This window comes from Dendropsophus ebraccatus, chromosome 14, assembly GCF_027789765.1.
Source record: "Dendropsophus ebraccatus isolate aDenEbr1 chromosome 14, aDenEbr1.pat, whole genome shotgun sequence".
NCBI lineage: Eukaryota > Metazoa > Chordata > Amphibia > Anura > Hylidae > Dendropsophus > Dendropsophus ebraccatus.
The window spans coordinates 15,378,340-15,391,152 of NC_091467.1; the positions used below are offsets into that span (position 1 = coordinate 15,378,340).

At 44.3% G+C, this 12,813-nt stretch overlaps 1 protein-coding gene and 1 pseudogene across 9 annotated transcripts in view; one reads left to right on the forward strand and one right to left on the reverse strand.

Annotated features, from left to right (window-relative positions):
- The window catches only part of CCDC200 (coiled-coil domain containing 200), a 101,796-nt gene extending 93,823 nt beyond the window's left edge, over positions 1-7,973 (forward strand). For 7 of the 9 annotated variants that reach the window (XM_069952681.1, XM_069952684.1, XM_069952680.1 and 4 more), the window contains 4 exons: positions 1,002-1,089; positions 5,132-5,213; positions 5,304-5,398; positions 7,843-7,973. In XM_069952681.1, the coding sequence (XP_069808782.1) occupies positions 1,015-1,089; positions 5,132-5,213; positions 5,304-5,398; positions 7,843-7,869 (279 nt within the window). In that variant the 5' untranslated portion in view covers positions 1,002-1,014 and the 3' untranslated portion in view covers positions 7,870-7,973. The remainder of the gene's footprint in view (positions 1-1,001; positions 1,090-5,131; positions 5,214-5,303; positions 5,399-7,842) is intronic. The other 2 variants (XM_069952679.1, XM_069952678.1) reach the window with 2 other exon arrangements.
- LOC138772585 (catenin alpha-1 pseudogene) overlaps positions 1-12,813 on the reverse strand; it is a 719,716-nt pseudogene that overhangs the window by 425,127 nt on the left and 281,776 nt on the right.

Genomic DNA, 12,813 nt, shown 5'->3' on the forward strand with positions numbered 1-12,813 from the left:
CTTCCTAAATAATCACTTTGGGATTCCGTCATACATGTTGAAAGACGCCATAACAAAGTACAACTATTCCTGTAACAAACAAGCACTTACATGGCCCTGTAGATAGAAAACTGAAAGTGCTAAAGCTCTTAGAAGGGGAGGAGGGAAAAACGAAAACACAAAAATGAAAATTTGCGCGGTCCACTGGGTTATTTTGGGCCTGGTCCTCAAAGGGTTAAGTTCTTAAATATTTTATTTGTGGTTTTGAATCAAAAACTACAGTGGTGTTTTCCTTAGGTCATAGATCAGGCCCTGCTGTCTTTGGTTCACCACTGCATCCCGGGACGGGTTGGTCCGCACTTGTGTCCCTTCTCAAACCTCTAACACTTGGATGGGGAACCTTCGGCCCTCCAGCTGTTGCAAAAACAGCTGTTGCTGTTCGGCCCTCCAGCTGTTGCAGCCTTCGGCTGTCCAGGCATGATGGGAATTGTAGTTTTGCAACAGCTGGAGGGCCGAAGGTTCCTCATCCCGGCTCTAACACTTGGATCCCCATCAACATTCATACAGCCCATAGGGTAACGGCATATGGCCACCCATATAAGATGCATATTCTTGCTCTTCACAGGATACAATAAGAGAGCTTATAGTCTATTCCTATAATGAATGTCTTATGAGACATTAGAAAAGAAAGTATCTGGTTTGTATCCCTTTAAGAGGAGCCCATGCTATCTCCCGGGGACGCTTGCTCATTGTGTGGTGTTGCCAGGACACTGCATTGTGATGTTAATTCCCTGTGGCAGGGGAGCGGAGGCTGACATTCACCAGTCAGCCATTCAGCTCTATCCCACTGGGCTGTAATGAACTCCTATGAGCGCAGCTCTGAGGGTAATAAGACTCATAACGCATCTTAAAATCGAAGATCTTTTTTTTTTTTTTCTGGAATTCCGTTCTTGTATTCTGCATATTATTTTATTTATTTATTTTTGCTCGCTCTAAGTGTAAGGCGATTCCTCTTCTTACAGGACACTGAAAACTATGTCAGCGTATCACTGGGAGGCGAGGAGGAGGCAGCATGCCCTGGACAGGAGAAGATCCAACCAAGAGAAAATGGTGAGTGTTATGGATACTGCGCCTATCACTTTACGGTATATAAACAGAAAGTCATAATCGCAATGGATTAAATAAACACAAAGATTACTATAAGTCTGGGTTCACACTGCGTTTTTGCAATCCATTTTTTTCATCCGTTTTGATCCGTTTTTCCATTGACTTCCATTATAAAAAAAAAAAACGGATCAAAACGGATCCGTTTTTTTTTACAGACACAAAAACGTTGCTGACACTATTTTTTGGTCCGTTAAGAAAAAACGGATCCGTTAAATGTATGCTAAAAACGCAGTGTGAACCCAGCCTAATACAATATAGCAGGATGGTGCTGGCCGGGCTACGGCTGCGTCTGTAAAATCCAGTGCTACTTTACAAAAAATTTCTGAGGCTGAGACTTGGTTTAATGGGGAAAAATATTAAAATTGCATTATGGAACTAAGGATTGCATTAGAGGAATGAGTTCCCCACAAATTTCTAAAAAACTTGTCCATTAGTTCAGACCTCTGACCTGAGATCACATCAAAAAGTTATAATTTACTGTAATTTTACAGTATTACATATTTAGTTTTTGTCAGAAATTTTTACAGATTTTTAATCTCCAAGTTTTCCAGTACTTATCAGCTGCTGTATGTCCTGCAGGAAGTGGTGTATTCTTTCCAGTCTGACACAGTGCTCTCTGCTGCCATCTCTGTCCATGTCAGGAACTGTCCAGAGCAGGAAAGGTTTTCTATGAGGATTTGCTACTGATCTGGACAGTTCCTGACATGGACAGAGGTGGCAGCAGAGAGCACTGTGTCAGACTGGAAAGAATACCTACTTCCTGCAGGACATACAGCAGCTGATAAGTATCGGAAAACTGGAGATTTTTAAAGAGAAGTAAACTACAAATCTATATAACTTTCTGACACCAGTTGAATGAAAAGATTATTTTTTTTTAAATAGAGTATCCCTTTAATACCAATGGCACAACAGAGTCGATACTTAAAGGGGCTGTCTTCTCAGTGAGTAGTCCTATAATTTATTTATGTAGTTTCAGTATTTTGCAGAACTTCACTTGGAAACTAAAGCTGGCCATACTGTAATATGTATGAGGCCTTTCAATAAACCAGTGGTCTTAAGGCGCTATTACACGGGCTAATCAAGAGGAGCAAGCGAGCGCCAACTTGTCAGATCAGTGCTCGCTTGCTCCTCGTTTCCTGCACTGGCAGCAAGCAGGTAAGTGCGGGGGAGCTGCCGGAACATCTGGGTGGCCCATTGAAGATAGTGGTGGTCTGCTGCCACCATTCCTATTACACTAGGCGGCAGCCAGCAGACCGCCATTATCGTTGTCATTTTTTTCAACATGTTGAAAGACAAAGATCAGCCGACATCGAGCATGTTGGCTGATCGTTGCCTTTTAACACTATCTATTACACCAAGCGATTATCGGCAGCAACGTCCGATAATCAGCCAAATACGTCCGATAATCGCTTGGTGTAGTAAGGCCTTTAGACTCAGCAGAAACCCCAACCCAAAAGTCTTGGTTTATCTTGGTTCATGGATTACTAGAACAAGCAGGGAGAAGCATGCAACCTAGCGCTTCTCTTCCAGCTTCACTGCTCTAACCATCTCACTCACTGGCCCTCAGTCTGTCTCTCCTGCAGTGAGAAAGGGAAAGAAGTGATTAGAGAATGGTGGCATCTGAACACACAGACCCCAACCAAAAAGTTATTTTTTTTTAGTTGATAGGTACGTTTTATAGGGTTAACAGGTGAAAAGGTCGAAGATACAGCTACCTGTATTGCCGCAGACTGAACCTCGCCCCCATTAATAATATATAGGGGGGGGGGCATAGATGCCAATCACTGCAATGAGGTGATTCATGCCATTTTGAGTGGAGGAATTATGTTACAATGACACGGCATGAAATTACAAGCCAGGCCACTTGCAGTCATTGTTCCCTTATAGCCTCCACAACAAATAGACCTCTGTGACGTACACGTGCAGCACAAGGGCTATCATTTACAGCTGCAGGAACTATCCCAGGCATTACGAATCAATACGTATAGTGACAATCCATCTACAATAGCAATGTTCTTGCTAATCCTTACTAATATTAGTGCATTGTTCTGCATGATACTGTATATATTCAGCACTTCCTGCAATCTAAAGCTACTTTGGTGTAGACCAGGGGTACTCAACAACTTTTGTCAGGTGAAGGTCCGAGCTGAACATCAGAATTAATGCTTATTAGTGGGAAAACTGGCATTTTTTCTCTCTCACCAGCCCTATCAAATTAGGTACAAAGGGGGTGACTGCCCCCAGTAGTATATAGCCCACCTGTTGCTCCCCCAGTAGTATATAGACCCCTTTGCACTCCGCCAGTAGTATATAGCCCCCCTGTGCGCTCCCCCACTAGTATATAGCCCCCCTGTTGCTCCGCCAGTAGTATATCGACCCCTGTGCGCTCCCCCAGTAGTATATAGCCCCCCTGTTGCTCCCCAGTAGTATATAGACCCCTGTGTGCTCCCTCATTAGTATATAGGCCCCCTGTGCGCTCCCCCAGTAATATATAGGTCCCCTGTGCTCTTCCCCAGTAGTATATAGCCCCCTGTGCTCTCCCCCAGCAGTATATAGCCCTCCTGTGCGCTCCCCCAGTAGTATACAGCCCCCTGTGCACTCCCTAGTAGTATATAGCCCTCCAGTGCGCTCCCCAATAGAATATAGCCCCCCTGTGCGCTCCCCCAGTAGTATATAGCCCCCCTGTGCTCTCCCCCAGTAGTATATAGCCCCCTGTGCACTCCCCAGTAGTATATAGCCCCCACTGTGGGCTCCCCCAGTAGTATATAGAACCCCACTGTGTGCTTCCTTAATTATATAAGTATTAAGTACTTTTCAGCTGCTGTATGTCCTGCAGGAAGTGCTGTATTCTTTCCAGTCTGACACAGTGCTCTCTGCTGCCACCTCTGTCCATGTCAGGAACTGTCCAGAGCAGCAGCAATTCCCCATAGAAAACCTCTCCTGTCCTGGACAGTTCCTGACATGGACAGAGGTTGCAGCAGAGAGCACTATGTCAGACTGGAAAGAATACGCCACTTCGTGCAGTACATGCAGCAGCTGACAAGTACTAGAAGACTTGTGTTTTTATGAATAGAAGTAAATTACAAATCTATATAACTTTCTGACACTATCTATTCTGTCTCCTTCCCCCAGTTCTGAGCTGCTGCTTTCTGCTGAAGACACAAAGAACTATGTGTGAGCCTTTCTCTCTGCCTTCCTCTCCTTCCCCCTCCCTTCTAAGATGGCTGATGTAAACAAGTCCCTATTTGCAACTTTCTAATGCTGGGAGGTTTCATTGCAGTGAGTTCATCTGCAACTTGACCTCAGATGAACCCTCCCAGCATTACAAAGAAGCTACAAAGTTGCAGATAAAGCCTGCCAGGGACTTTGTCTCAGAAGGGAGGAGGCGGAGAGAAAAGCTCACACACAGAATTTGTTTGTATTCAAGTAGCAGCTCAGAACTAGGAGAAGGAGACTGAATAGATAACAAGTATGGAAGGAATTGTTAGTCTCACCATGGGCAGCAATATATGAAAAGTTATCTTTGAGCGGAATACCCCTTTAACTGTAAACGCTTACAGTTAAAGTGCTAGGCACAGCACCCAGTGGGTCGAGGGGCCCCTCAGGAGCAGGGGACACAGATACTATAGGGGAGATTTAATAAACATGGTGTAAAGTGAAACTGGCCCAGTTGCCCCTAGCAACCAATCAGATTCCACCTTTCATTTTCCAAAGTGTCTGTGAGGAATGAAAGGTGGAATCTGATTGGTTGCTAGGGGTAACTGGGCCTGTTTCACTTTACACCATGTTTGATAAATCTCCCCCATTTTGATTGCAGACATGTAATACCATATACAATAGCATGTTTGTTTTCTATGTTTGATATTCCACTATGAAGCTTCATATACTACAAACCGTCATTGGTATTATTATGGTATGTTCTGTGTTATTTTTTAGCATGTCGCCTTAGTACTGTACTGTAACATAACAGACTGCTTATATTTAGCAGAGGGAAAATATAGTCCAAGCTCCTGCCGATTCCTCCAGACACGTGAGAATTGCTTGTGAACCCAACAAAAGAATCCCAGGTGAGGAAACCATACGAGATCGAGCACAGGGTGATGCCTGCAAACAAGATCAATAAGACTAACACAGGCACTATGTATTGGCTTTTGCAGCAGATAAGAACTGCAAGCACTGCTCCCAGGGGACGTACCACCCCCCCACAACCTGCGACGATGACTACGCAGCAAAGCTGCAGAGCCGATATAATGTGAGTATGAGGCCCATACAGATCAACATGGATCTAATACGGGTTCTATGAGAGTCACCCTCTTATATGACCAGGAGGTAAATGCAGTCACTGATCATAGACCAATATAGATCTGGGTAAGGGGTAGGGAACCTTGGCTTTCCAGCTGTTGCAAAACTACAACTCCCATCATGCCTGGACAGCCAAAGCGTTAGCTTTGGCTGTCCAGGCATGATGGGAGTTGTAGTTTTGCAACAGCTGGAGAGACAAGGTTCCATAACTCTGGTCTATACGGTCACATACACAGGATGCAATGGACCCTGCAGTGATCTAAGTCCACCTTCATATATATATATATATATATATATATATATATAGTGATCTGAGACGTGAGAAGGTCGGTCAACTGGAGACTCTAAACACTTATTGTCTTGTGAAATCGACAATGAATAGCTGCCGACACCACCCTTAGTATGCGTAAAACAATAAAAAGTCACCTGAGAATCCCATATGGGCCAATGCGGCTTTCAGATTAGTTATTTCCCATGCCACCCATATCTATTCATGCTACAATAAATGTTCCATCTACAGGATCGAATGGCAGCGGTGCGTGACCTGCTGAAAGGTTGGCATTGAAAAAGGAGGCATTTAATAGTCCTACGTGGTACTTAGGAGATTGTTAATATATTGTTTGGGTAGAAGCTGATAACATAGGAGGTAAAATGGTTAAAATAGTGGTAGTGTAGTCAGGCCAGGGACGACAAAGAGGTACTGGTATTTGAAGGTTAGCCAAGGGTGCACTCCTGTGCCCCACATAGTAGTTAGGCCCTCTGTGTGTATAACATATAAGCCCTCTTTGTGCTACCAAATAGTAGTTAGGCACCTCTGTGCAGCGCCCCAAGAGGTGCAGTGATTATGAATGCTTATAGTTAAAGTGAATCTATGACTAGGTATATTTCACCTTAAATGAGGGCAGTATAAACTAGTGACAGAAATGCTGAACAGATCGGTGTATTACTGACATCATTCTGTTCAGCCGTTCTCCTAATATGCAGGAGAATAGGATTCTTGCCACACCCCTCCCCCGCCCTCCAGCTGCTGATTGATAGCTGACTGCCTATACACAGCATGGATAGATAAATGCCCATCAGCAGCTGGTGGGTGGAGTTTTCTGCTTCTCATGAATATCCAGGACTACTGGGCTCACGCACATAAAGGAGAGAACTACTTATTGTCTGTTATTCAGAAGGATATCAATGTAAGTGATATATAATTTTTTCAGCTTCTCTGTCACTATTTTATGCTACCCTGAGATAGAACAGCCTAAACCTACTCTGTAAAGGGCTATTCAGCACTTATCTAGCTGGGGATGGGCATGTAGAAATACCTAATGAGTAGCTATTACCTGAAAAAAAAAAAAAAAAAAACTTCACATTTCAGAGACATGTCAAAAGTTTGACCGGTCAGGGTCTGGGTGCTCTGGCCCCGACTGATCACTAGAACAAGTGGGGGAGAGGTGCACTGCTCTTCCTGCGACCATGATGGTCCCATTGACTTACATTGGGATTCCTTCTTAGTCACAAGGCACATGTGGTAACCCAGGGGAGCTAGATGTTGTTAGCAAGGGCAGGTGTTAATGTACGGCTGCGGCACTTGTCATGGGGTTGGAGTGGTATAAGCCCCTTCCTGGGTCTCAACACCAACACCATTAAATAGGTTAGTCCCAATAGTGTGGTGTGCAGGATAAAGAATCCACAGAATGCAAAGTAAACCTAAAAGCATAAGTCCAGTAAAAAAAATTCTTTTAAATCAACTGGTGTCAGAAAGTTATGGTGCGTTTACACAGAGAGATTTATCTGACAGATTTTGGAAGCCAAAGCCAGGAATGGATTCGGAAAGAGGAGATATCTCAATCTTTCCTTCATGACCTGTTCCCTGTTCATAGTCCATTCTTGGCTTTGGCTTCAAAAGTCTGTCAGATAAATCTCTCTGTGTAAACGCACCATTATATAGATCTGTAATTTATTCCCTTTTAAAAATCTCAAGTCTTCCAGAACTTATCAGCTGCTGCATGTCCTGCAGGAAGTGGTGTATTCTTTCCAGTCTGAAACAGTGCTCTCTGCTGCCACCTCTGTCCATGTCAGGAACTGTCCAAAGCAGTAGAAGTTTTCTATGGGGATTTGCTGCTGCTCTGGACAGTTCCTGACATTTACAGAGGTGGCCAGACTGGAAAGAATACACCACTTCCTGTAGGACATGCAGCAGCTGATAAATACTGGAAGACTGGAGATTTTTAAACAGAAGTAAATTAAAATCTATTTGAATTTCTGAAATCAGTTGATTCGAAAGAAAAGGTTTTTCACGGGATAACCCCTTTAAAGCCTCATTACACCCAGCCTGTCATACTGCGGACCCAGACAACATGCGTCCTCTACATTATCTAACATGATGCTCTTTCTTTACAGTCTGTGCAGTATAACCAGCAATGGTGAAGGATGATGCCGGGATCTGGACGGCTTTTCATGCTCAAAGAAGACACAAACTTTCTCATCTATAAGCGATCAATAAACCTCAATGTGGATCCCACTGATAAGAATCCATCTGTTGTATGTTTAATGGCTGGGGATGGCTCTGGATTTTACCTGTAATTTTCATACAGCTCTAATAGAGAATACATTGCGGCATATAGCTCTGAACATCGCATTACAGAGCTATTCATGCCTATAGGCATTGCCATGTGCCACATGGTTTCTAGCAAAGGCACCATCACACTCGTCTCTGGGTTATATCTGGTACTGGGTATAGATTGGGCTACATGGTTATTCCCAGTTACACAACCAGGAACCAGTGTGTGGCACTACCAGTAATACAAGTGATGGAGGATAGATCTTTGCAATTGTAGGGTTGCAATCTCATTCACCTGTATGAGTGATGCAGTAGTGTGACCAGTCAGTGCAACCCGGCGGTATCTGGAGGGGCGACCAGTAATTGCCATATAGCACTAGCCTTAAAGTGTCACTGTCGTTTAAAATGTTTTTTTTTTTTTTTGCAGAAATCAATAGTACAGGCGATTTTAAGAAACTTTGTAATTGGGTTTATTAGCTGTAAAATGCAATTTTATAATGAAAAAGCAGTGTGAAGCTCTCCCCCCTGTCTTCATAGTTTTCTATGGAGAGGGGAGGGGTTGAGGGTGATAAGGCACCAAAACAGGACAACAAAGAGTTAATTTACAGCTACATCACCGGGCTATCTCCTGTGAAGTCAGCACTGACCTCTCTGACCTCTGAATAGCAGCTTTCACACAGGTCTCGCTGTGTAATCCTTTGTTCTCTGATTTCTGCTGGCGACTAATCTCCCTCCTCCCCCCTTCCCTCTCCATAGGTTACCCAGGGCTCAACTGATGTAAAAGAGTCAAGATTTCCTGATAATGAGCAGTGGATGAGAGAGAGGAGGGAGGGGGGGGGACCTGGGGAAAGTCTTTTTGAATGCAGATAATGGCAGATTTGCCTAATAAACCCAATTACAAAGTTTCTTAAAATCGCCTGTACTATTAATTTCTGCAAAAAAAACAAAAAAAAAACAACAGTGGCACTAAAGCGAATGTATTATCAGGTACATCGGCTATAAGTGGTGCACATGAATAGAACGGTGCCAGCGCAGTCCTTTTTTTTAACCGAGGCCCAGTTCCCGTGTACGGCGCCGGTCTATTACCAAGGCTGAAGCACTGGAGGCAGTGCTCCCTCCCCTCTGTGATGCGACTCCATTAGAATCAATGCTGCCGCATCATAGGGGGGCTTCCCCCGCACTAGCACCATTCTATTTATATGCAACACTAAAAGCAAATGTACCTAAATGTACCTGTTTTTGCAAAAAGGGATGAAAAAAAAAACATTTCAAAAACGTAGTGTGAACCCAGCCTAATGGAAGCATGTATAAAAATCCAGCTCACTATATGTCCCCCCAACCTGTGGCTCTCCAGCTGTTGGATGTCACAGCATGCTGGGAGTTGTAGTTTTGAAGCAGGTTGTGAAAAACAGAGATACAGTAAATGCATGCTCAGCACTGAAAGACCTGCTAGGCTGCATTCACACGTTCCGGGAAGTTGTCCGTGCGCACGGACAATTTTACAGCCCATTGCTTTCTATTGGGCTATTCAGATGTTCCGTGATTTCACGGATCCGTGATCCGTTCCGTTAAAAAATAGGACATGTCATTACTCGGAACGGATGCACGGAAAGGATTCCCCATAGAAGTCAATGAGATCCGTGTTTTTCACGGATGTACACGGATGTGACATCCGTGTTCATCCGTGAAAAACACGGAATTTGATGTAATCAATGTAATTTAAAATGCTTCAACACAGATCCATAAAAAAACCAGACACGGATACAAAACGGATGAAAAACAGACTGTTTTGCACGGATCACAGAGGTAGCTGCCGGACCACAATCACGGATCGGGGAAAACACTGAACGTGTGAATGCAGCCTAACCGTTCTCTTACAAGCGCAATAACAACTATGACCAGTAGATGGCAGTAAATCAACACAAGTAATTAAATACTGTAGATAAAAAAAAATAAAAATAATAACCAATGTATAAAGGCAAATAGACATGGAACCAAATGATGAGCGCTCGTCTGTAGCGTCTTTACAAGGCACGATCGATCGCCCTGTCAGACTGCACAAGTGATCGCTGCTTTGCTTGTGCAGCATTTAACTTTCATTGTTAGCGGCTGCACATCACCTGTTTACATAATGAGATGTGCGACCAATAATAGATTAGATATTGATAAATTAAAGGCTCCCCTCCCCTGATCCTGCACAGCCCACTCTATGTACTGTATAACTAGGATGAATATTCAGCATACAAGGGCTCATTGCTCAATTCTGTTCACCTAAAGCTTTTTTCAGCAGTCCCAGATGGTATTGCACAACATGTCGCTTCTATCAATTTTTTCTATTGCACTTAAGGATGACGTTGTGCAGTGAACTGCCTTGGAAAGGCGCTGGCTCAATCCCGCTAACTGGCGTTCTACGGGCCCTCTATTATTATATAGCAATATCCTATCATAGGCCACCAATATTCCCGAATACCCCTTTATAGACATTTTTATACATCAACTGGTATCAGAAAGTTATACAAATCCAGTACTTATCAGCTGCTGTATGTCCTGCAGGAAGTGGTGTATTCTGTACAGTCTGACACAGTGCTCTCTGCTGCCACCTCTGTCCATGACAGGTACTGTCCAGAGCAGGAGAGGTTTTCTATGGGGATTTGGCAGCAGAGAGCATACACCGCTTCCTACAGGGCAGGAAAAAAGTGCTACCCTCATGAAATCCGCAGCGATTCACTACATCTGAAGCTGCTCTTAAACAGGCTGTCCCCAACTCCTGAGTTGCTGCAGGCTGGAATGTCTCCCCCTCCCATCACTGTCCCTGCATGAAACATCCAGCTGTCAATCTGGTAGGAATAAGGATAGGAGGGGGAGCGGGGAAGCCGTACAATTTGAGGCTATGTTCACACTACGTAAGTTCCGTGGAAATCAACAACGGACGTGATTTGGAACAACGGCCGTGATTTCCACTGAACTTACGTAGTGCTGCAGGCTGAAGGGATCCCGGCCGGAGTGTATACACATTGTATACACTCCAGCCGGGATCCCTAGCGGCGCCGTAGAAAACTGACTTGTCAGTTTTCTGCGGCCGCTATTCAGTGAATAGTAGCCGCAGAAAACCCTGTCAGTGCACACAATGGAGCGAGCGGCTCCGGTGGCATGCTCCATTGTGTGCTGTGAGGAGTTCTGATGCGGGCGCGCACAGATGCCCCTGCATCATAACTCTGCGGCGCTAAAGATCATCCGGCCGATACTGCAGTGATGGGGTATGATCTTTTCAGAGACTGGCCGGGTCACAGAACGGTCGGTCTCTTACGTAGTGTGAACATAGCCTTAACCTGTATTGCAGCTGAGAGCTAAGATCAAACAATGCTCCAATAGTACTAGACTCTCATGTCTGCTGGGAAATGCGACTAACATGGAACAAACGCTAATAATTGATCAAGAGTTATTAATATTTCTATGTTATAGATGATCGCAGGCTTGTTGTCCTTTCCCCATCCCCAGGGTGTATCCTCATATATCCCATTCCTCTGTACTGTATGGTGTTTGCAGAAATCCAGCACATTCTATAGGAACAACCCTGGCCACAAATATGGAAGTGATTCTGTAAGAAATCAGCTGCGTGTGTCTATACGAATACACTAATATATCAAACAGGAAGTGGTGCCGCTGCTGCGAGGCGCACAACAGGAAAGAGGAAGCCAGTGCACACATGGGCTAACACCGCCAGCAAAATATTTATTCATCTATTATATTGTTTTATCACCATCCTTACATGACTGGGTCCACGGCCCTGATCTCTGAGACCACTGCCTATGCCACTAGATGGCAGCCATATTGTTTCCCATAGGGTGCCACACCTTCCATATATTTTTGGTAGTGAACCCCCTACAATCCCAAGATAGTAGTTCCCTGCCAGTCTCTGTCTATATCAATGTAGTATAAACATACTGGGGGAGAGTTATCAAACATGGTGTAAAGTGAAACTGGCTCAGTTGCCCCTAGCAACCAATCAGATTCCACCTTTCATTTTCCAAAGAGTCTGTGAGGAATGAAAGGTGGAATCTGATTGGTTGCTAGGGGCAACTGGGCCTGTTTCACTTTACACCATGTTTGATAAATCTCCCCCACTGTCCCAACATATGACCATAGGAGCCAACTATCAGTGGTGTAGCTACAGAGGTTGCAGTTATCACAGCCATAAAGCAGATACCTCTGGCATCAGCCTATCTCCCAATGAACAAAGGGGATGTATACATATATACTGGAGGAAGCATATCTATAAGACAATACATTGGGGTGGGGAAAAACTTCTGCATTAGATGAGTTAAACCAGGCATGCGTGTTGCAAAACTACAATTCCCATCATGCCCGGACAACTAAAAATTGTAGTTATGCAACAGCTGGAGGGCCGAAGGTTCCCCATCCCTGAGCTAAACACTAACAACCATGCATGTGTTCTCAATAGGCAGAGGGACATAAGATACCCCTGGCAGTGGCTAATCTTCATTGAGAATAAAAGTTACTGTTTTGGCCCCAACCCTCTTTCCAGTGACATCTGCCATTCGGAGAAACGGATGTCGCCAACTTACCGATTCATCTCACACCTCATCCTTCATTCAGGGTTGGGCTATGTTCACACAACGTATATTTTTGTAAAAGTACGGCCGTTGTTGCCGATAAACAACGGCCGTGATTAATACAAAAATATATGTTACGTTGGCACTTATGGAATCCGGTGTCATACAGCGTCTAAACGTAGCAACATTCTTCCAAAAACAGTGCCACATTTGTCCTCAGGTTGTGTGCGGTTTTAC